General features: G+C 36.9%; 1 protein-coding gene across 2 annotated transcripts in view; it reads left to right on the forward strand.

Annotated features, from left to right (window-relative positions):
• Positions 1-22,710, forward strand: part of LOC102059042 (cullin-4B) — a 29,401-nt gene extending 6,691 nt beyond the window's left edge. Inside the window, exons 3-21 of one of the 2 annotated variants that reach the window (XM_055727521.1) lie at positions 351-466; positions 5,148-5,251; positions 6,180-6,249; positions 6,739-6,812; positions 7,839-8,001; positions 8,102-8,191; positions 8,480-8,562; positions 9,670-9,737; positions 10,897-11,015; positions 11,860-12,052; positions 13,152-13,256; positions 13,550-13,660; positions 14,416-14,501; positions 15,338-15,445; positions 15,686-15,799; positions 16,775-16,880; positions 16,960-17,132; positions 17,675-17,827; positions 18,975-22,710. In XM_055727521.1, coding sequence (XP_055583496.1) covers positions 351-466; positions 5,148-5,251; positions 6,180-6,249; positions 6,739-6,812; positions 7,839-8,001; positions 8,102-8,191; positions 8,480-8,562; positions 9,670-9,737; positions 10,897-11,015; positions 11,860-12,052; positions 13,152-13,256; positions 13,550-13,660; positions 14,416-14,501; positions 15,338-15,445; positions 15,686-15,799; positions 16,775-16,880; positions 16,960-17,132; positions 17,675-17,827; positions 18,975-19,070 — 2,132 coding nt within the window. In that variant the 3' untranslated portion in view covers positions 19,071-22,710. Of the gene's footprint in view, positions 1-350; positions 467-5,147; positions 5,252-6,179; positions 6,250-6,738; positions 6,813-7,838; positions 8,002-8,101; positions 8,192-8,479; positions 8,563-9,669; positions 9,738-10,896; positions 11,016-11,859; positions 12,053-13,151; positions 13,257-13,549; positions 13,661-14,415; positions 14,502-15,337; positions 15,446-15,685; positions 15,811-16,774; positions 16,881-16,959; positions 17,133-17,674; positions 17,828-18,974 lie in introns of those variants that run through there. The other variant, XR_008735248.1, reaches the window with a different exon arrangement.
• Positions 22,711-24,318: the final 1,608 nt, after the last annotated feature.

Here is a 24,318-nt window from a genome sequence, read left to right on the forward strand (position 1 = left end):
TGTGTAAAGAAAACGTAGATCATTCTTGCTTGTTTTTAACCTTTATCCATTCTTGAGCTTCTCAGACACGGTATTTTGATTTTTATAAATCGCACATACTGTTAGGGCAGCAGATGCTGTGATGTGTATGTAAAGACCAATGCTAAATTTTTACAATGCGTTACTATTCCAAATGTAAGAAAGATACTGCTTTTAGACAAATTATTTCTTTTCATGTAAGTATAAACTAAAGTAGAGAGCATCAGCCCATACCCCTTTCCACTCAAAGCTACATTTTTCATTTCTGTAAACGGTAAGACATTCTGCTTTTTCTAAGTACTTTCTCAAACTCTATATAATTTCTTTCAAAGATAAACCTAAATTGCCTGAAAACTACACAGACGAAACCTGGCAAAAACTGAAAGAAGCTGTAGAAGCTATCCAGAACAGTACTTCAATTAAGTACAATTTAGAGGAGCTCTATCAGGTAAGTGCTTTAAGTAAAAGCAATACGTTAGGGCTTTTTGCTTTGTTGTTGGATTTTTTTGCTTAAAACAGTTTTGATACAGTGGTGAGAATATCGCATTTTGCTTGATAACTGCTTTCATCATTGAAAAACTTTTGATTGAGTGGTTTCACAAATTTTAAAATAATCAGTAAAAATTAGTGGGTTTACTTGCTACAAGATAACCCAAGGCATGGTTTCCCTTGAAACAACTGACAAGAATTAAGTAAGGCAGGGAGGAGCGCTATGTTCCTGTTACTGGTTGAGGGTTTATATTGTGTAGCTGCTAAAGGAGAAATGTGAAATCCTTGATTGATGAAAACATTGGTGTTTAGCTAAGAAAAAGATGACTTATATTAAAATATAATCATTTTTCTGAAGATGGTATGTGTTCATAATTGAGGATCATAAATCATTTTAAAACTGAAGCTTCGTATTTGAAGTCTTAAAAGTAAATGGAATATCATTTTTCTTCGTGAATTGTATTGTTTTGGGTTTATTGTAATTTTTTATCATTCAGCTTTCTATTATAACAACTGAGAATCAAAACTAAAAGCAACAGCTCTGATTGCTTTGCCCTAAATGTCTTAGGAAGTGATTAGACTTCAACTACATTTCCTAACCTTTTTTTTATAAGCCTCACTTCCCCTTTTTCAACTGAATGCATTAGGGAGACTTCTCCCCCTTCTCACCTTTTCCCTACTAACATTGTGGTACTTGTGGCTTTAGTGGCCTAGCAACAGCACTGCTTTAGCTAGGTATTAAGAAGCACTTAGACTTTTTACACTTCGAAAGCCTTTATTACCTGGTTAGTTATTTGATTTGTTCCACTATGTGCATATAGCCTTCCCTCCATCTGTTTTCAGTCTCTCTCCCTCCTCCCCCCACCCCTCACCCCCCTTTTCAGTAGAAGTTGCATTTGGATATGACTGGTTTCTGTGAAAAGTTGAGGAGGAAAAAATCTGTTTGCACACGTTTGGGGACAGGTTTAGGGAAGGATAAATTGCTGTTCCTTGTGGAACCAAGTTCCTCAGTCCAGTGCATTTTTGAGCTCGTTATAATATTTTATAATGTTCAATTAATCTAAAAATAGCTTTTTTAACAGTTTGGCAGGATAATATATAGTATTGTTACTTTCGCAAAACTTGGTGAAACTAACAATAAATTACAACCCACTGTATTGGCTGGTATTGTAAAGTACTTTACACTGAGCAACAGAACAAATAACTGTTAATTAAATACTTGAAGGGTATCCAAAATAGTTTAAAAATACAAAGTTCTATTGAAAGCTTTGCTTCTGCTTCACAGTTATCACTCAAATTTCTGCTCACTTTTACCACAGGCTTAATTTAATGTTGCTTGTGCTCAGAAAACGAAAAATATGCTTTTTTCTTTTAAATCGCAATTTAGACATTGTAATAACTTAGACACTTTTCAATGAAATAGAGTGCAATCAAGTAGGATTTTTTTATATAAATCTAAAAATAAATGTCTTGATTTAAAAATAGTGATAGGAATCACTGGTGTTTTTAAATGCTAACTAAACTAATGTCATTTCTGAACAGCTGCTTGGTAAATGGATCTGATGCCAAATATGCCTTGGCAGACACCATTATCCAAGCACAGAGGGGAATTACAAAAGAGTCCAAAAAAGTTCGGTTGCACACCTTAAAATAAGATACTGCTTTCTTTCATGGAGTTAAACTACTTGAATTTGGTTTAAATTTTGTCTGTGTTGGAAAACCTCACTGGGCAAACATTTTGAAGCTTTATTTCTTTGTGGCACATTGGCTTTGCGCTTGCTTTGTTCCTCCTCAGCAAGAGAGGCAATACACATCTTTGAGTGACTAAAGTGCTACAGAATTGAAAGCTTCTTTGTTAGAGTAATTTTCCTTATGTTAGTACCAGAAAATAGACATCTAAATCTTTGGTACCAGATCCATAGTTAATTTTTTTTTAATCAATCACAAATTTAAGTACTTCTGGAAAGTTCTGATTTTCTCTCATCAGAGCTGCGTTCAGTTCTTACCTACTTTTTCCCAGTACACAAACCCAGGTGTGGATGCTGCAGTTTAAAAAAAAAAAAAAAAAAAAGTTACATAAAGGAAATGTGATGCGTTGCCTTCTGACGCAGGGCACAGATTCCCAGATCAGAAAGCTTTATTCCCCTAATTCAGAACAAGATAATTTTGTGAACTAGAGCCCTTAAAGCTGTTGGGGAATTTTTGATATTTTATAACTATCACTGTGTAACACCAGTAAAGTCTGCAAAGCATGATATTGCTGTAGTGGTGTTATGCTCCACAGAACAAATCTTGGTGAAAGGTTTTGTATTGGTGTGCTTCGAAAGCTTAATCTCTTCAAAAAAAAAGAAAAAGCCAGTTAAGCAGAATTCACAAATGAAAATTGGAACATTTCTATGGATGTTATCAATGAAGATGCAGAAGTTTTGCACTTGATGTTCAAGCACTTGGTACTAGCAGACACATGTTTAATACTTTGGAATTTCTGATACACAAATGCAGAAGCACAGCTTTATATGAACACTGCATAAAAGTAAGTGTATAGTAATACATGTTAACTTACTTCACTAAGAGTTAATGGTAATCAACAGTGCAGAGGCTAATTCTTTTAGGATTTGGAGCAGCATGGTTAAATAGCACTTGTTTTGATAGCAGTTATGAAAATGTTGGTAGTTGAGATGGATGAACTGACCAGAAATACAGCAAAGTGGCTGCTGCTGGCCTAGGCTGGTAGGTAGACATGAGACTTAACTGTGGTTATGCAGGTGACTAGCAAGTTCTGTCTAAAACATTCATCTTCCCAGCTCTCAGTTGGCTTCTCCAAAGTAAGTAGGAGAGAAGAAACAACCCATTTATTGCACTTGCTGAATGTCTAATCAGGCTCTTCAAGTTTAGTGTTTTCTATCCCCTTTTTCGTCTCAAATCACGGTAGCAGTTATTTCCTGTTTTGCTGCTGTTCCGCTTAGAGCCAGTGGGTACAGTAGCAGAATAGAGGTGAGCAGTGTCCCTAACCTGTTCTGAACAGTGAACTGCAGAATGTTTTCCAATCAAATCATTGTCTTTGTTTGAGGTTTCTTAAGTGTTAAGGCTGAGAGTTGAATTTGTTGCTATTTCCAAATACTAAGATATGCAGACTTCAGTGACAATTCTGGCTTTCCTAATAATCGTCATTCAGACTTGGTTTAGTCTTAATTGGCACACTTGCTCTCTTGCTATACCTGTTTCTGACAGTAAGCCTATGCAGGTTTGGCTTTCTTTTGTTGTTGTTACTGTGTGGTATGGTTTTGTTGTGGGGTTTGGGGTTTTGTGGAGGTGGTTGGTTGGTGTCTTTTGTAACTCTGTGTCCTAGAGCCAGTATTAGCTGTAGCATAAATTGTTTACTGTTGATACTAAGAATGATTACTGTTGGTATACTCGGATAAACTGAGGAATTCCTTGTTTAGCGGTTTTGATTGTTGCTGTGCTTTTAGTGGTGGCTGCTTACTCTTTGCTGGTGACTTCTGTTTGGACTGTTGGGAAATATTCTGGGAGATTTCAGTGTAATGAAGTAGATCTGCTCTGTATAATTCGGAACTACGCCATCCCTGCATGGTTGCCTGTGGTTGCTGGAGAGCAAACTTGATCTTCCAGTCCTTTTTTCTTTTTTTTTTTTTTCTTCTCTTAAGTTGGTTGTATTGGCAACTGAAGTATTGTCCATTTAAAAAAAAAAAAAAGGCATAAATCCAGAGGCATTAGTTGAAAATCATATATACCTCTCCTCTAGCTTCTACAGATGTTTTACAGAATAGTCACATACTGTGTCATTCACCAATCCACAAAGAGTTAGTTGCTCAATTGCTTTCCAAATCTGGGCAATTGGTATAAATTTTGCAAGAGTCTTGAGTTACACTTATGTGCTTGAGAATGCTTGTTTGCTTAATCGGTATCCAAGACATGTCCCCATTAAACTTATTTTCGCTTCTAGCTGTGAAGCACAGCAGCAGTTCTTCTAATATTTGATTATGATCTAGAAATCTGAGATTTGTCACTGTAAACATCTGGAATATAGTCAAACTACTAAAAATTGTTCGGGATTATAACCAAACTTACTCAGGCAAGGGTTTGATGGATGGAGATAGATATATGTAAAATATGTGTATGTGTGTCCTTTTGGGGATGCAGGGAGCTTTATCAAGGAAAGGACTGCAAAAGGAAGTAACGCTAGCAGTGCTTTTCTACAAATATCAATATGACGTGCAGAGCATAGCAGTTAATAAAATTAAGACCTTAAATGTCTGCTTTGAAGTATGAAACCCAGCAAGCTGCTGGAACATATTAAACTAGCATCCTTGTTCTTAGAGATGCAAACCCTGCAGTTCGTTACGCGATATCGGTACTCCAACTGAAATTACTAAACTGTAAGCTGTTCAGGGCATGGCCTTCCTTTGCCTCTTGTTACCATTATAGTGCCATATGTAGTGCCATGTCTCTCTGGTGTTTTGCATGCAGCTGTTAACTCTGTTACAATTAAAAACTGGTAGATTTTTTGAGTGAAGAGCAGAATAATTCCATGGTTGTTTTGGGGTGTTTCCCCCTTTCCTTGTAAAACTACATATAAGAATATAAACGGATTCCTTCGTATCTGTTTCTCTTTACTTCAGGCTGTTGAGAATCTCTGCTCCTACAAGATTTCTGCAAACTTGTACAAACAGTTGAGACAGATCTGTGAAGACCACATTAAAGCACAAATTCACCAGTTCAGAGAATATCCTTTTTTTAACTGCTGACAATCCAAAATGTTCTTACCTGCCAGTATGGGGTGATGGATTTCTTTGACTAGTTCGTGACAGTAGGCCACGGTAGTCTGAATTCCTGGTTTTTTGCATAATAGGGTCTATTGTCTTTTTTTGGGGGGGGGGACGGGACACTTCAGAGAACACTACTTATTCCTTTATGTCACTAACCATTTAAAAGGTTTGTAAGAAAGTTTCATTGGTATTTATGAAACACTTGGACATCTTAGAAAAGCTCATATTAGACACAGCAAGGTTTAAAAAGGCTGTATTGGCTGTATCATTTTGGGGTGGGGTTATATGCTGAACTTGCCATGCTTAGGTAAATGGAAAAGTGTTCCAACAAGCAGTTCTTGTTTTCTTCTTGAAAACTGCTGCTGGTCTGGTAGCATACAATGTTAGTGATTCTGATGTTCAAAATGTTTTATTTTCAAAAGTTTTGAGTTGCATCTGGTTGAGATCCTGATAAGCAGGTATTAATTAGTAGCAGAAATATGCAGTGAGCTGAAAGCAAGTTAAATTTCAGAGACAAAATATATCTCTTAACATGAGCTGAAATTACAGTACCTGTGTAGTAGTAGGCTCTTGCATGTATTGTGGTTTGTTAGGTTTTGAGGTGTGGAAGTGTGTATGTTGTCCCACTGCACAGGGATGGGGGATTAGACAAAATACTCAAAAGTATGTAGATGCTTTTTTTCAAATAGTTCAAGTTATTTTGATTTCTCGTTATTAAAACAAGGATCCTCATTAAAAATTAAAATAAACATAGCAAAATTAACTGGTTGGTTTTGGGAGTAGGTGAATTTATTGTGCTATCAAGTGTCTATAAAAAAAATTATGTTGGTTCATTTCATCGCTGGCACTACCTATTAATTGTAATTTTCTTAATGATTTCTTCATGGATTCATTGGATAGTGTCCTTTTTCTAAAGAAAATAGACAAATGTTGGCAAGATCACTGCAGACAAATGGTAAGTTTTTTATCTTTTTAAAGGAAACCAGTTGCCTAGTCAGCCTGTGTTTTGCTTAACTTTGTTCCTTTATAAACATACTGTGCTTCTGAAATGTTGTCTTTAAGTTTATATAAGGCTTCTTTGTGAACTACAACCATAGCTAGTTTGTTAGAAATCAAGACTTAAAAATACTTGTCTGTAGCATGTTTCTTGACACATTGGTCTGATCTCAGATACACACACACACAACTCCTACCTGTTGTTTCTATGTAAACCTTTCCACTTTTATATCTATTATCAAAGGAATTACTCCTTTATACAGAAAGATGCTAAATGTCACATTGATCAGCTCACTAAGATTGGCAGAATATTTTAAACAAATAGGCAGTCTAAGAAAGCACTGCCTGAAACCTGTCAGTGCATTTATTTTTTTGTTGTTGAGTGTGATTTGTGTTGCTAATTTCAAGAGTACAATGATTGTGGCTTTTTTATTCCTTCTCATAACAGATTATGATTAGAAGTATCTTTTTGTTTTTGGATCGGACTTACGTACTTCAGAATTCAATGCTGCCATCTATTTGGTAAGAGCACAAAGAATGTAATTATTAGGGAATATGTTTAAATTATCACATATCTTGCTGATTTTCAGTGGTGTCTTTAACACAAAATTTGTAGTGACCTCTAATTAGTGAATGCATACGTGCTTGTTGCAATGGGAGGTTTCGTTTTTAATTTATTTGCTATGAATTACAGGATTCTTTAGAATAGCTGGGATAGCGAATTTCAGCTGAGTGTAGATATCGACCTCCAGGTTGCACAGTTAAAGGAAAGGGCCTGTTTAGCAACTGAAGTGCGAGGGTTTGGGTTGCCAAGTTACTGGCTTTAATATGCATAATATTCAAAGTTCTGGAAGTATTTTTAAAGGGAAAAAGTTACTTAAAATAACAGCAAGTTACTCTCATTTTGGACTTCAACACCCCACACCACCACCCCAATATTTTACTAATGAGCAAATGACCTGCAGTACCTTTGGTGCTACCTGAATTACTTGACCAGAGAGTGAACGAGTGGTGGATGGAGGGCATGGCTTTTCCTAAAAGTATCCAGACCCACAGTTTCAGATTCATGGAAGGTTTTAACTGGGATGCCCAAAGCAGAGATCCTTGTCTTTCAATTCACTGAGTTCTTCTAAGCTTTGCCTAAGAATTAGAAAGTGATGGACAGAAAAGAATATTGTCCAATAGCTTAGCCATGGAATTGGGACCTGGGATGACATTATCCTTTTTTCATGAAAGCTGCTGTTCATTCAGTATCCATCATCCTGCCAACCAACCGAAAAATAAAAGATGCTGGAAAAGTTAGGTGGCTATTTAGGAAAAAAGATGTGCTTTGGTCTTTAGAGTCTGTAGCTTACTGTTGATGCCTTGTCATGGTTTATTTTAGTGTTAATACATGTGTTCATCTTGAGTGATTTGGGGGCAGAGGAATAAGGAATTTGGAGAATGCTAGTATTTGTTAGCCTCTGATCTAGATCAAGTTTCGTTAATAGAGAGTACTTGGAATTGATTCTTACACAATTTATTGAACAGTCTGTGGTTTTTTTTTAGGGATATGGGGCTAGAATTGTTCAGAACTCATATAATCAGTGATCAGAAGGTTCAGAACAAAACTATTGATGGCATTCTTCTGCTGATTGAGCGGGAAAGAAATGGTGAGGCTATCGATAGGAGTTTACTGCGAAGCCTTTTAAGCATGCTTTCTGACTTGCAGGTGAGTAAACTTGTTTCACCTTTAAACCAATAAACAGCTCAGATTCTTAATTTAGTGCTCAGTAAGCTTTACTCTGATTGCTACCATGTTGTTTCCCTAGATTTATCAAGACTCTTTTGAACATCGATTCTTGGAAGAGACTAACCGCCTGTATGCAGCAGAGGGACAGAGGCTTATGCAGGAGCGAGAGGTATTTGAACATTTAACAGTATTTGTTATACTTAATGATGCGGCATTTGTAGGGAGAGGAACTATTCTGCTGTCTTAGCCAGTGTACAGGGTAATAATGTGACCTTTATGTTTTATAGTACTCTGAAAAAGGAAATTCACATGCAGTTGCCTTCAGTCGCAGTGCTAATGATTTCTGCTTAGAACTGGAGCTGCTGCTGCTGTCAGACCAGTACTGCCTTCTTGTTTTTAATTCCCCTTTTGATTTATTTTTTTTTTTAAATGTACAAAACTACTCTGGTGTTTTCAGGTTCCAGAATATCTTCACCATGTGAACAAGCGCTTGGAAGAAGAAGCAGACAGGATAATCACTTATTTAGATCAGAGCACACAGTAAGTGCAGTCTCTCTTTGCTTGGTATTGGTAGCCGTTTGGCTCTTCTTCTATTGAGGGCCACCTAATAGCTACAGTTTATCTCAGTTATTGACTGACCATCAAATGCTTCCCGCTTCACATAACTCCTTATTTACAGTGAAGCGCTGTCTTGGCTCACACAGCCAATACCCTTTTCTTCTAAGCCACTAGTTACTTTGAATTAATGTTGTTGGGCATTTGGTTGGAGAAAAATAGGCTGCCACGCCCAGTCCAAATGCCTCTTTCTTGCTGAAATGCAGTTAATTAGCTACTGTCCTACCTGGAAAAGATAGGACCTGGGATAGAGAATTCTCAAGCTAAAGGCTCTGAATATTTGCACATTCTTTATGGAGTCTGGGAAGCTATTGACTAATGTCACTTTTTAGTCTTTTGTACTTAGAGGCAGGATTTCCTCAAATACAATCAAGTGGAGGTCATGACTAGTAGGACAGGAGAAATGTTCTCCTAACAAAGCCACAGCTGTTGTGTCTGAGAGGACAATGTAGGTCACTGATAAAGCAAAACTTTGAGCAAGTGGTAGCAACTTCTTAAAGAGCAGGTACAGAGGATCTCTGAGAGGAAGGTGTTTTAGTGCTACCATCATACATTTTTATTTCCTTCCTCCTTCAGCTGTTACGAACATTGAGTTTGTTTAGTGGCTTCCTTTTTCCACACCATTATTAGTGGCCAGTCCCCTATTTTGTTTTAATACCTCTTGACTTGTGAGGTGTGGTTTTTCTTCTCCTCGGTTTGTCTCCCAAGACATGAATTTCCTCCCACAAAACAGGAGAAGCTGTATTCTTTGACAAACTTTTGCACGATTTCTTCATTGATGGAATCATTGTCCAGCTGCCTAGAGGTCATGTACAACAGGCTTATTGTGTGAATTAAACCGTCAGTCAGCAAAAAGAAAAAAGATTGCTTACTGGGGAGGAAAACAGATAAATATGTGTATAATCGTTTTAGGTCCTTGGCCACAGATGATTAGAGCATTCCAAATTACAAGTGTAGTTAACATAATCTCAAAGGATTTTAAACTGTCAGTAATGGAAAAAGGAAAAGTAATTCTAAACATTTTTTCTATAGGAAGCCACTAATTGCTACTGTAGAAAAGCAACTTCTAGGTGAACATTTAACAGCCATTCTTCAGAAAGGTAATCTTTCTTCTTTATAGAAATGTTTCTAATTAATGCTTTGGGGTTTAATTCCTGTGCTGAATAAGAAAGTGGCAGATTCAGGTGCTGGGGGAGGACACAAGCTACATCATTTTTAACACTCTTTGCTACTCAGTTCATAAAATAGCATTGACGATTTTGCAAGAGGGCAAATACTGTTCTCCTTGTCAAAAGGAAGGAGATGCAATGCTCTCTGCAGATATACAGCAAAACAAAAGGAAAACTAGAGTAGGGGACTCCCAAGTTCAGTGTGTTAAATAGTATTTTGAAGGCCCGGAAGTAAATGAGTAGCCTTTGAATTATGGCCCTACCAGAAAGGGGAAACATTGCTTACTTGCTGCTCGCAAAAAGCAGCTAGTTTTAAAAATTTAGTACAATTTGAGCAATGGATTATGTTGCTGCGGTTCTGCAGTAATCTCTGTGAAGTGACCCTCTGTTGCTTAGAGGGATAGTCAGGAAATAGATAGGGGTACAGCAAGAGTTGAATAACAAAAGAAAATTACCAAGTCCTTACTAGCCAGATTCTGGATGAAACAAGTATGTGAGCATCTTCCTGCCATCTGTAACAAACTCTTCATTGAGAGGAGGATCGTGTTTGCAATATTTACCCATCTACTTTCTTAGAACCTTGCTGTGGAGCTTCAGACTTTCTCTGCCAAAAAGGTAGTAAGTGAAAGGTAAAGATATTTCTTGAAGCCGCTTGCATTCAAACATCTGTAAAATTTATTTTACAGCTGAAATAGAGACTCAGAGCTCTGTCTGGCCAAGGAACCTTTCCTACAGATCAGTAGAGCATAAAATTTACAAATTTTTAGGGAATAGTAAAGCAGAAGTAAGCAAAGGTTTTGTGGTAAGTGTGTTATGTAAAGTAAATGTAGCCTAAGATAGCCAGTGCAATAGCAAAGTTTTTAAGGTTTGAGCCAGTTCAGATAGCCATTCTGTGTTTTGCTGTTAAATTAGGTAGCTTAAAAGAAACAAATAAAAAAACCCCACCAACACCACCCCCAAAAAATAACACCCAACACCACTAATTACTAATAAAAAACTGGCTTTGAAGAGGTCCCTTACTGAAATAATATGCTGTGCTTTCTTTGGATTACTCTGGGTTTAATTCCTATTGAAATTCTCTCATTTGCAGGTTTAAATCACCTTCTTGATGAAAATCGTATTCAAGACCTGTCCCTTCTGTATCAGCTGTTCAGTCGTGTGAGAGGCGGAGTACAGGTTCTCTTGCAACACTGGATTGAGTACATAAAGGTACTGTGCCTAGAACTCCGGAACAGATACCACTATTGTATCAATGGGGTTTATACACAGATACTTGAGTCATCTCTATAAACTATTACATTTTTCTAAGAATTAAAGACTACTTGCTTATAAACTTAGTTAATAGCCAGCTTTTGAAACTGTACTAGGAAAAGTACAGTAACTGTTCTAGCCCTGTCACAGAAGATATCGAACATTGAGCTGACTTAGCAAACTTAAAATAAATTTGGAGGTTTTATTCTGCTTACAGTTAGTTATGAGGGACAACTATTTCTCCAGTAGACATTTTGGTAATGGCAGAGTGTTTGTCTTTTCCCTGCTAAAATTTCTTGTAAGAATGAGTGGTAGCTTAAGTTACCAACCAACTGAAGTTCAAAAGGCGCTTGAGTGTCACTTTAGACATTTCATCTTATTAGTCAGTGAAAATGCTGTCACAGAAAATATTGTTGTTGTGAAGGAAGTCTTTCTAATGACGTAGGAATACTGTTGAATAAAATTGAGTTTAGTGGTAGCTTTGCCTGTGTAAAACCTGAGGCTACAGATGGCTTAAAAATCATGTGTTTGTTTTGTCATGTTTAAGTTTTAGACAGATGTTCTGAATCATAATTCATTCATTCATAGATTCTTAATTCGCATAATTCATAGATTGGTTTTGAATCCACGTACAAGATCTAGGAATGATGATATGGTAAATACTTCATAATGCTACTACTTCTGTTGTGTTAGTGAAATTAGTACCGGAAACAAGACATTACAAAGATAACTTAGGCTTTTAGAAATCTTATCACTTAAATTCATTATCCAGACTAATTGAAAGATATGTTTTATTTTGCAGGCGTTTGGCAGCACCATAGTAATTAATCCAGAAAAAGACAAAACCATGGTCCAAGAGCTACTTGACTTTAAGGACAAAGTTGACCATATTATTGATGTTTGCTTTCTGAAGAATGAAAAGTTTGTAAATGCCATGAAAGAAGCCTTTGAAACATTCATTAACAAAAGACCAAATAAGCCAGCTGAACTTATAGGTATTTTTCTTCAGTTGCTTCCCATGTGAGAATTTGGGTGGGCAACAAGAGGAAGTTGCTGATACAGCTCATAGATGGGATGTGATGGAATTGTGTGTTAAAAGACATTATGCACAATGCATTATCAAACTGGGATCTACTGTGCCTTATTATGCAAGTGAATTATTTGATAGGATAGCGTCAAATGTTAAGAACAAGCTCTGTTCATCAGTTCGCTTTTCTGTAGCCTAGCCAGTAAAGAACATTAGAGCTTGGGCATTGCAGCAACTGACTGGTGTCCCGATGTGAGAATACTGCTAATAATTTGACTTTTTCAGAAGCTTACATAACTGCCAGCAACACAGGCGCAGAGCTATTAAGGGGTCTACATAGCTATCTGGGGTTTAATACATTAAAGATAAGAGAGATGAGGATGCACTGTACCACTCATGTTACAGGGACAGAGCCTCTATAGTTTGCAAAGAAAGTTATTCGTAGATCTGTGCATTACAGGCCTGGCTCTCTGCACTTTTGAGTACCTAAGTCATTTCCCCACACAGTGAATAACAGCACAACAGATTGCAAAGCAGGTGTTAGGCTTGTGGAGTAATGCTTTCTGCCCTCCTTTTTTAAAGCAATTGATTAACTGTAATGTGCTAACCAAACCATTTGAAATTTTAAAAAAAGTGATCTGCTAGAGAAATTCAGCAGTATAAACAACATATTTAACTGGTTCATATATTTGTCTTATCTTTTTTGCTTGTATTATAGCCACATCAATCTACAGCAATAGTGACTTTTTACTTTGAGATCATAATATGGACCAGGATTTTTTATGTACACAAAAATCTGTTTTAACATTATATATGCCAGTAAAGTTAAGATGCGGTAATTGCTTATCTGCAAGAAGAGGTTAAGCTATAATGTTCTAATAACTTTATATCCTCGATGAAAATATATCAAGCTAGCTGTGATGAAACTGATAAAAGGTTGTTTCAGGATCCTTTACATTTTGAAAAGATTTCACAATATTAGATTTTTTTAAATAATTAAAAATTTAAAATGTTTCAATGTGATACTAAGCATATGCTAAACTACTTATTCCTCAATACTCTTCCAGCTAAATATGTAGATTCAAAGCTTCGTGCAGGCAACAAAGAAGCTACTGACGAAGAGCTTGAAAAAATGCTGGATAAAATTATGATCATATTTAGATTCATATATGGTAAGTATTGGGGGGGTTGTAGGGACACAGTTGTTTAATAAGTAACATACTTTGAAATAATTTTTGCAGTCTGCATTGTCAAGTGTTCATTCTCTGTAGCTGCAGTTTGTTGGTGTAGTGTTGTTTAACTAGTTTGCATGTTGAAATGCCAGTAACAAGACCTGACTCAAAATCAGTGGAAATCTTAACATGAAATCCCTTGTTAGCTTTACTGAGCCTTTAACTGGGCCTCTTGTAGGTAATGTTTGTTTTAAAAAAAATTTGTAACCACTGTCAAATCTCATCTCTTACAGGAAAAGATGTCTTTGAGGCCTTTTATAAAAAAGATCTAGCAAAGAGACTACTAGTTGGAAAGAGTGCATCAGTAGATGCTGAAAAATCTATGCTTTCCAAACTCAAACATGGTAAATATCTGTCTATCGGCTTGCTTTCTTAGAAAAATAGTCATTTTAACAGGCCTTTCCAGAAGTGCTGTTTGCATTTCCCCTTTATATGAGGACAAAAGACTTGTGTGCAAGTCTTGAATGACTGATAGGTTTTGAGAAGACCTGTTGCTTTCAGGTTTGTAATTGTAGCAGCAATAGCCAAAAAACAGGAGCTTAAAGCACACAGTGTATTTTGGCCTGCGGGATAGCGTTGAGGTTCCCTGCTGAATAAATCAGTGATGTGCTCGGAGACCTTAAGGATGCCTTCCGCTGGTTATTCACTCCGTATGAGGTCTGAAATGTGAAGCTGCCAGCTAGCAGTCTTTTTAGTCTGGTCTTCATTGTTTCATAGGATGGAGGTTTTGGGTGGTAAGAGTAAGATTTTTTAGAAGCTGATTGTGTTGTACCCTCAAGATATAGTTTGGCAGGCAGCTGATAGGGGTTCAAACTGTCATCTGAGTGACAGGTTGCCAGTGGAGTCCTAGGATGAGCGGTCATGTCCACGTGGAAAAACAGTTGGGTTGCAGAATAGCTGCTACATGAAAAATTTTTCCTCCTCCTTGTTTATAACCTTATTCTATTGTCTTAATTAGAATCCAGGCCTTTATGCAAGAAGGTATGCTGAAATAGGTCATCTTGCTTCAGAGTACATTCTGATACTTAGAATAGCTACTCTGTGGTGTTGAAAATAAACAAGATTAATTTTTAAGACTTAACGTTTTTCTCTTTCATAGAATGTGGAGCTGCTTTCACCAGCAAACTTGAAGGAATGTTTAAAGATATGGAGCTTTCAAAAGACATAATGATACAATTTAAACAGGTACTGTGGGAAAGCCTGCCATGGCTCCTTCATTTACTTGCTTTTTGAATGAGTTTTTCTCAGAAAACCTAATGAGAGGGTGCAGGATGTCTTCAGTTCTGAACATTTCTATTGTAATGGAGTTAAACTCCTTTTGAATTATTCCAGTTGACTGTAACGTTCTTCCACTACAGAGAAAAAGACTTTGTAAGTGATTGCTTTGAAAAGGAGTGGACAAAAGCCCACCTGAGAAAACAGTCCCTACTGAAAATCAGTCAGAATATGTTTCTTAATATTCTGTGCTATCTGTGCTTTTGAAAATCTTACTTAATTTATTAATCGTTTTTGTGAATAACAAAGCAAAAAACCTGAAACAAGCACCTGCTTAAAAAAACAAAACCAAACAACAAAAAACCCAAACAAACAAACCCACCCAAAAAACCCTCACCTAAAGTAATAAAAGAAGAATTGTAAACTTAGAAAACATTTTAATGCCAGTTGTAAAGCATTTTTAGCACCACTATATTCTGATGGACTGGCTTGCAAGTTTTTGCCCATTAGTTCTGGCAGTTCTATAATGTTTTGATTACAAGCAAATTTTAACATTCCTTCCTCCGTTCACACATAATTAGGTACATGTTCACATCAGCCTGCTAAAACACTTACTTTGCTGTTTCTTCCTGTATGGAATTGCCTTTAGAACTTCAGAAAAGTGCTTTTTCTTATGCTAATGTATGTGTATGTAGCTAGAATTAGTCTTCTGTGCTCTTGTAATGCCTGTTCTAACTTTGCAGTTCTGCCTGAAGCATGTTTAATAAACATTGCTTTATTTTAATTTACTTTGTTTCTTTCTGCAGTATATGCAAAATCAGAATGTCCCTGGCAACATTGAACTAACAGTGAATATTCTGACTATGGGTTATTGGCCAACCTACGTGCCTATGGAGGTCCATTTGCCCCCAGAGGTAATGAATATGGATGTATAATACCAAGTATCATATCAGCTGCAGCTTGGTTTTAAGTATGTATGTAATACCTAGAAAGAAATGCAGAAGTGTCTTTTTAAAAAATGTTTGTTTTCTTTTTTTTACAATTCCCTTCATCTTTCCAAGCCTTTACTGAAGGCTTACTTGATTGTGGAGGAGGGAAGGATGGTTTTAAAGTAGAAATTGTGTTTTAGCATTTTGGGTTTTTTCTTTTCTTAGATGGTAAAACTGCAGGAGATTTTCAAGACATTTTATTTAGGAAAACACAGTGGTAGGAAGCTTCAGTGGCAGTCAACACTAGGACACTGTGTGCTAAAAGCAGAATTTAAAGAGGTGAGTGTATTGTTTTTCTTATTCCTGTTGCTCTGCCAATTCCAAGTCTGGGTTGTACCTTAGGGGTACATCAGGAAGTTTTTTTGTGCTGTGATGGGAAAAGTTAGTGGTGTTTTGCAGTTACATTGAACTTTGACTTCTTGCTATGATTTCCAGAGTCAGTAGTTTCTGAAATAGATGTATTAAGGTCTAAGAAGACACATCCAATTTTTGTATTGGTGGGGAAAAAAAAAAGCTGTTTATTACTGCTTGGGGAAAATGTCCAGTGGGTTTGTTCCATATTAAAAATGGCACTAATTTTTATACTGAAGAGGGGAAAAAGAAAAGGCACTGTTTCATAGATGACCTTACTTCATCTGACAGCATTAAGCATCTTTACAGTAAGTTTTCACTACTGAAATAAAGAAAAGTTTTGGATTGTACAAGAATACAACAGTTTTTAAAGGGCTTCTTTTTATTCTCCTTCAGCATTTCTTCATGGGCACAAATATATTTCAAGAAAATTTCTCTTGGAATAGGAATGCTTACCAGTTCTATTTTTTCAGAAAAATATTAATGGTAAAACAAGTATTATCAAGCTTGGTTATTTCAAAGATCCTATAGTTCCTAATACTCTGTTTCTTAAATTAACGTGTGTGTTACGCTTTCACTTCAAGGTCTTTCAGACTGTAATTTTAAGCACTCAGTGCTTTGAGATTTGTCTTGAGTAAGTTGACAGATAGCCAGTTGTTACTGGATATAATAGTCTAACCTTCTGACCTCTAGTGTATTCTCCATTTCATAGTAAACACCAGGTGACCAGTAACTTTTATTCTTTCATATTCCCAAATGAATAAAGTATCACATCCTTTTAAGTTAAATAATTGATGTGCAAGAATGGCTTGTTCATTGCCTTGTCCCTCTGACTCCCCCCCAAAATAAACCACCCAAAAACCTGAACAGCCTAATGATGTCTGTTAATTTCCCTTGTGACAGGGCAAAAAAGAGCTTCAGGTCTCCTTGTTCCAGACACTGGTGCTGCTCATGTTTAATGAAGGAGAAGAGTTCAGTTTAGAGGAGATAAAACAAGCCACTGGGATAGGTTGGTATTGAAAACAGTGGACTACTTCCAAGTGTTCTTACTTAAAAAAAAAAAAAATCTAAACTTGTTTCTGCTTTAGAGGATGGAGAGCTGAGAAGGACACTCCAATCCCTGGCTTGTGGTAAAGCCCGAGTACTGACTAAAAGTCCCAAAGGCAAAGACGTGGAAGACGGTGATAAATTCACATGTAATGATGATTTCAGACATAAGCTCTTCAGGATAAAGATCAACCAAATTCAGATGAAAGAAACGGTATATTCTTTTTAATCCTCTGGGGTTTAGATCCTTGGGTTAAGTGTCTTGTGGCCTGCCTGTTTACAAGCCTTTTCCCACTCAGTTGTAACGTACATGCTGGTATCTTTGTAGAAGTTACATGTATAATTTGGATGATAGCACATACCTTACAATGCTGATTTAAGTGTGTGCTTCCATACCAACCTAGACACCAGTGATGCTAGATGTTTGTAAGGTCAAGAGAAGTTCCAGTTAGTCAGTGTTCTTTTCACTCTTGATCATTCCTTGGAACCCTACTGAATTGTTTGTGCATATAGAAACAAGTTCACAATAAGTTTTCCCTGAAAGCCATCCAACATATAATCTGTGCAAAGATTTTATTTTCTTGTACAAGGTTTTTTCTAGTAGATCATCAGTCTTCGTATTTGTAAAGGATTTATGTCAAATATTTGACAACAGACATTTTACTGTCTTACGCTGAGAATTGTCTTAGAGATACAAAGAATTGTTTTGACAGTTCTAGTGTTCTCTTTAAAACTTTTTCTAAATGGATCCTTCAGGTAGAGGAACAGGCAAGCACTACAGAGAGAGTATTCCAGGACCGGCAATACCAGATTGACGCTGCAATTGTACGAATCATGAAGATGCGCAAGACACTGAGTCATAACCTGCTTGTGTCAGAGGTCTACAACCAGCTTAAATTCCCAGTAAAGGTGTGGTACTGATTTTTCTTCTTCTGAAACTTTACTACTTCCTTTTCTGTCCCCTGGCCTGTCCTCAGCTAAACAGTCCTTCATACATCTTTTTATTATTAGGAAAGGGCAAATACTAACTTTCAGGAATTTTTAAAGTTCCAGTTGCATTCATTTATCTGAATATTACCTCAGGCTTTTAGTAGGTTAAAATCTGTTACAAAAGGCTTTCAGAACCAGAGCCTGTTAGCAGTAACTGTAAAGCTAGCTCTCCTTGTTCTTGGGGTTGAGGGGAAAATGTTTCGGATACATGATGCAGAATTGGCTTTGATTCTTAATTTGGCCAATACTTTGAAATTAATTAGTAACCAATAAATATACAGTAGTTTTTCCAGACAGGTTATATTGGTTAATATGGGGGGGGGGGAGGGGAGGAATATGTATGGAATGAAAGTTAGATATTGGGGAATGTCTCAAAGAAGCCCGCAGCTGTAATATAAAATGAATAGCTTATTGTGTAGAAATGGAAATGGATTTTCAAATAGCAATGCATCTGTTTGAGTTCAAATATGCAGTGCTTTCTATCAGTGGAAATGTGAAATAAAAGGTACTGCCATCTCATTCTGTTCTGTTACCATGTAAAGTTCCTACAGGCCTGTAAGTATTGCATAAACTGCAGCTGAGCTTTGCAGAGTTATAACAAACGATATAAATGTTTTTTGTCACTCTTATCATGAGGCATTTTTATAATGTCCTTCACCCAACAAAATCATAGGGTGCTCAAACTGTTGCAAAACTTCATCACATCAAGATAAAATGAAACTTTTGCCATCTTTTACCAGGTAAAAGTCAGAAATAGAAACAGTTTGGTACATAATACATGAATTGCAGTTCTTTAGAGTTCAGTCTAAACAGCAGCATCTTTCTCTGCTCTAAAAAGTCTATGCTTAGCTGCAGGTGACAAGCTAATTTTGTAACCTTCTCTTCAATCAATTATACATTGCAGACTTTAGAAGCTTTGATGCTTTAAGGGATTAATTTTTTTTTAGCTGTGACTTCTGTTTCCACAGCCATCGTAAACAGTACAGATATTTGGCTTAAGTAGAAAAAAAGAACAGAGAAACATTGACTGCAAAGTAATAATGCTGACATCTGCTTTATTTTACAGCCTGCTGACCTTAAGAAGAGAATAGAATCCTTAATTGACAGGGACTACATGGAAAGAGATAAAGAAAACCCGAATCAGTACAACTATATTGCATAAACATGTTGGCCTTTGTTTTACTGCACACTTGGTGTCATACACAGTTGCCAGTGGATAAACTAGCCTGTTGATCCCGTTAATTGACTTTTTATACTACCGATGATTGAATGAAAGCAGTGTAATGGAAAAGTATAGTAGAGTGGACTTCTTTCAGTGGTTAACATGCCCATTTAAAAGAGTACTATTTACATTTTAAGAAGAATGCTGTTGAACTCTTTGCATGTTATTTAGTAAGATGTGCAGAAAGCTGAAAGAAAGTACCTGGTCTTTGTGATTCCATTTGTCTCTGGGTCTGAAGAGGGAGTCCCTTGATATATGACAGATGTCTTTCACACCTTTAAATGGAAACAGAAGGTTAATTAATATAAGAAAATAGCCTTTAAAATGCTTAAACTGCATGCAAACTTTTAATTTACTGTACAGAATGCATTTCAGTTAGTAACATACCATTGGTTTGGTTGATGCCCACACTTGGATTTTTTTTCCCTTGAGGGAGGGAAAATGGGGAATAAGCCAAGCTATGCTTATTGCTGATCTAATGGAAACTATTCTTGGTCACAATTAAGACAAAATGGTACCAATATAAAACGATGTATAGAGTTTGCAGTGTGGGCATGTGTTCTGTATATACAAACACCATTCTTAAATAAGTGCTACAACAAAACAAGTTCAGATTAGATTTATATGGCTTGCCTATAAGATTTAGCGTTCACCTTTGGGAATTTTAAGCATAAAACAGCCATAATGGAAAAAGTGACAGTTTTTACTAGTCATGGGTAGGAGGCCTTCACCTCTTGGCAGCAATACTCTAGAAAAGAGAATCTATTTACAGATATCTATGAAAAGCCACACTGTTCTTGTGGTAAAGCTGTAAGAACAAAAATTACAAATGGATTTTAATACTTGTTTTGCTTTGCAACGTTCTAAACTTGAACTAACCTCAAGGTTTAGACAGGACAGCTCTTCTAAGACTGTCCTGCTTTGGATTGCTTTAACTTAAAGCTTTAAGAACTCAGCCCTAGAAGTGGCAGGCCTCCTAGAACCCAGAAGCCTACCTCTCATATAGAAAGTTAAGTATTGCTACAAGGCATCTAAAATATATTTTCTTAGATGACCAGAGAGCATTCTTTGCATCTTTATAAGACATGGGAGAATAAGTCACTTGAATGTAGAGCTTTGTTTCAACAAAATGCATTTTTTTTATTGCTATAGCAGCATGTGCCAGGAATATATGGAAAAAAGTGTCAGCGGAAAAGGTAACTCCTCCACATAACAGTTCTTCCTTACCCAGCCAGGCTTTAGACCTTACGATCAGCTGTGTTGCGGAGCACAATGAAACACCTCATCTTGTTCAGGCACTGATAGTCCTGGGGAATACCAGATACTTCTTGAAAGCAAGATTTTACTTTTGTTTGATGGCAGTGTAACTTAGCTCTCTATGATCTATAACTTTTATCACTGTGATCCCACATTCAGGGGTGTGCATGTGTGAGAGAGGGAGTGTGTGTGTGTGTGTGTTTTGTACCTGACACATCCCATCCTTATTGCTTTTTTGATCTACTGTTTAATTCCATATTTTCTCTGACTGTGTTTTCTCTCAAGCTCTTTTATACGCAGTCCTCAGCTGACAGATGAAACAAATGTGTTTTTCTCCTACTAAATTATTTGCTGTTACCTCTAGTAACTGTCATACAACTCTGTGATCTGCAGAAAATCTACCTTATCCTTTGACACTGTTGCAACATAACCACTGGTAGACATCCAGGACCACCCTTGCCTCTGTAAGAAAAATACTAACAGTAGAGTTATCTGGTAAGAAACTTGAAGACTGCTCCTGCAGATCTTTTAAGTATTAGTTTAAATAGAGGTCCACTGGGAAGGAAAGAATGCCCCTGCCCGCCCCAACCTTCTGTATTTTGCATTCAATGTTCCTTTTTCTTGTATGTGTTTTGTATCTTTAGCCAATAAAAGATTCCTTTTTAAAAGGTGTTTTGGAGAAGAGGCATAAAACTTAACTCTGGGAGACAGGAGATGATGAGTATCAGTATTGAACTGGTTCCCTTCAGTCTGTTGTAGCATATAAATCTAACACCACTACATGTTTAAAATGCCTATTCTGGTAAAATCCTCCCTCCTTAGACAAGTGTGTTGCATTCAGTCAAACTAACCAGAAAGGTCTAAAGGCTTATTTAATTTTTACCACATCGATTTCAGTAACTTTAATGCAGAAAATATTACCTAGAAAAATGTCCTCAAATCTCATCAGACTTCCATGATCTGAGGCAGACCCAAAGCGGCGATCTAGTTAAAGCAACCCAAAGAACGGACTTGGAGAATCCCGGCTAGGCCTAGAGAGGGGGTGAGAGAGGGGAGGGGAGAAGGCTTCTCTTTTTATCTTCATGAGTTTTCCCCAAGAACTTGTTCATCTCTTCTGCTAAGGTCTCGCTCATTCCTGGTTAATGACAAAGCTGCAGCCAAGATTTATTGTCCAGCCGTACAACTCTGTAACTTCTTGCTGGGATCATGTGCCTGCCTATTGAGCCATATATATCTCTGTAAGAAAAAGAAAATTAAAGTGGGCTTGGACCACAACTCATCTGGCTATAACACAGCTTGTCTGTTTGGCCACACATTTTTAATCTTGACTTGCATGCAGTTTATAGCACCTTGTTCATAAGAAATTGCAGTTTATTCTTAGAAATATATATTTTAGGTTTTTTAATCTTTATACCCATAAATGGACTATTTTTTTGTCTTGGCTGGTTTAAAAAGTGACCATTTTGTTTAAATGCTGTAATTGCAAATGTGTTGTAAACGTTGTTTTGTTCTATAGTTTACACAAAGGTGCCAAAGTAAATAGTTAATAAAAGAAAACAAACCCTAGCAAATTAAGTTGCTTTAGCTGTTCTTCATATTTTGGTCTTTTTTTTTTTTTGTCAGCCTTTCATTTTTTTCCTAAACATATCATTTGCCCTAATGCTTTCTTTAAAAAAAAAATGCATCTAAAGAAATATTCAAATACCACTTTTTTTAGTGATTTCATATAGTAGGAAGAATATTTTCTTTGAAACGTTACACTAAAGTTGTAAGAGTACAGCAGCATTCAGAAATGTAATATACTTTTTGTATAACAGTTCTTCAGAGTGTGTCTGGAGTGGGGGGAAAAAACTAACCGTTACTTCTCAGAAGCCTCTTCCCTCAGCTACCAGAACATGAAATTGTGCTTTTTCACTGCATCAAAGAGTTATAGTTTATGCAGACTTGCAAACAGGGCATGTATCACCGTTGCATCCTTCGATGCAAAAAGCAGCAAAACCTTTTTTATGTTTCATAAGTCTGATATGGGTACAGAGAGTCTTTCTTAAGTTGGTAAATAATGTAAATACATGTCCTTTCAGAGAGTGAGTCTGTTATCTAGGTATTTTGTGTCATTTAATAAATATTAAACAGTTTTGTGTTGATAAACTCTTGTGTGTAAAATGCCTTCTTACTCAAAAGGTCTGTATGTTGGGCTTACTAATGTTTGTGGCTTCTTTAAATTCTTTAGCTTGTGCTTTGATAGCAAAATACTTGTTTGCTACTTCAATACAATAAGTAGTTCCTTCTTAATTCAGTCATTAAAATCCCTTGAGTTTTCTAAGTGGCTTCCATTCCTGAATTTTTTTTAATTTTTGTTGTTGTTGGGTGGTTTTTTTTATGAAGTCTTCTACAGGGGTATTGGAGGGGAAGGAAATAAGCATCCTCACAAACTCTGAATTGGGATTAAAAGGTGTAGAAGTGCCAGAAATGGTACAAAACTACCAAAGGTGGTGGCTTGTTGCTAGTAGAGGAGGCTACTTTCCTGCTGTATGATTATTCCTTGTCTCCCAGTACAGTCCGTAATTTTTTTTAATGGCTGTGGTACAATTAGTGAAGTACAAGGGACAGGGCTGGACAGGGAACTTCTGTTATGGATGATGGTCGACTGGACAGTTTATTAATTGTTCAGCCATACAGAATTGCTGGACTAAATCTGAGCAGAGTTTTTCAGGAATATCTTCAGCCTGGTCCTTCCCAGTGCAGGCCCTCTGAGGACTTAGTGGAGAGGGCAGGTGAAGTGTTTTGATTTTACTCTGAGCTCTGGAGAGGTGATTTGGAAACACAGCTGTAGCAAAGCAGTGCTGATCCTCCAAACTTGATTTCTGTTGAGGGCTTGCATGTACTGCAGGGAGGCAGGCCTGGCACAGTACTGCTGTAATCACACAATGTTCCTAGTGCATGGTGGTTTTAAATATTCACAGTAAATGTCTTCCACTAATACCGCTGAGGTGCTTGCTTTCTCTGTTACAGTTTGGAGGCATCTAAATGCATTTAATGGTTTTTCCACCAACAGTTTCTCCTTAAAGAGAGTATTTCCTGCTTCCTACGTTCTCCACGATCCTACAGGATTTTGTCGTTAAAAAAAAAAAAATCCTACAGAAACAGCTAAATATTTGGAGATTCATATATCTTCTGTCTACTCTGAGAAAAATACCAGAGAGTATAATTTCTGTTGCTGTATGAAGTCAGTGCAATACCGGTTACTGTAACTTTCTCCTGATTTTTGAGAAAAAGTGGTGCCAAATTGAATTTAAGATGGTAGCTCTGGATTCACACATACACACACACACACACACACCCTGCCCCAAAGAGGCAAGGGCTTGTGGATCTACTATGGTCTTTAGAAAATGAACACCTCAAAACTTACTTGAGGGGTTGAGAGGCTGGACTTTGTGCAGAGCATATCCTGTAAAATACGGATTTAACTGGGAAGGAGGAACAATGGATGGTCAGCCTACAATGGAGCAGATTTTTCTTCTGGTTAACTACCTGCTCCTCAATACAAGGTCATCTTTAAAATGACTCGTAAGTTGCCTTGCCACTAGTTATGGGAGATAAGCATTAGGATATAAATGAAAAAAAAATAACTTTGGAAGTTAATTTTCTAAAATCAGTAAGACATTGTGCAGCACCATAGATAAACCCCTTAAGCTTAAGAAAAATAATTCACATCCAGCAAATGCTGCTTTTATTGCATGTTACAGATTTATGGGTGCCAGCCACCATAGCAGGGTCTGACTGGAGGATCCTGCTGAGAATGCCAAGCTCAAGTGAAGGTTTCCAATTAGTCTTTTATTAATTCCTGGGTTACAGCTTGAGCTGGGTGCCTCCGGCGAGGGACCCCTACCCCAGTCACCTCTCAGTTACACCCACGCCACCACCACCCAGC

This window comes from Falco cherrug, chromosome 15 (genome assembly GCF_023634085.1).
Source record: "Falco cherrug isolate bFalChe1 chromosome 15, bFalChe1.pri, whole genome shotgun sequence".
Classification (NCBI taxonomy): Eukaryota; Metazoa; Chordata; class Aves; order Falconiformes; family Falconidae; genus Falco; species Falco cherrug.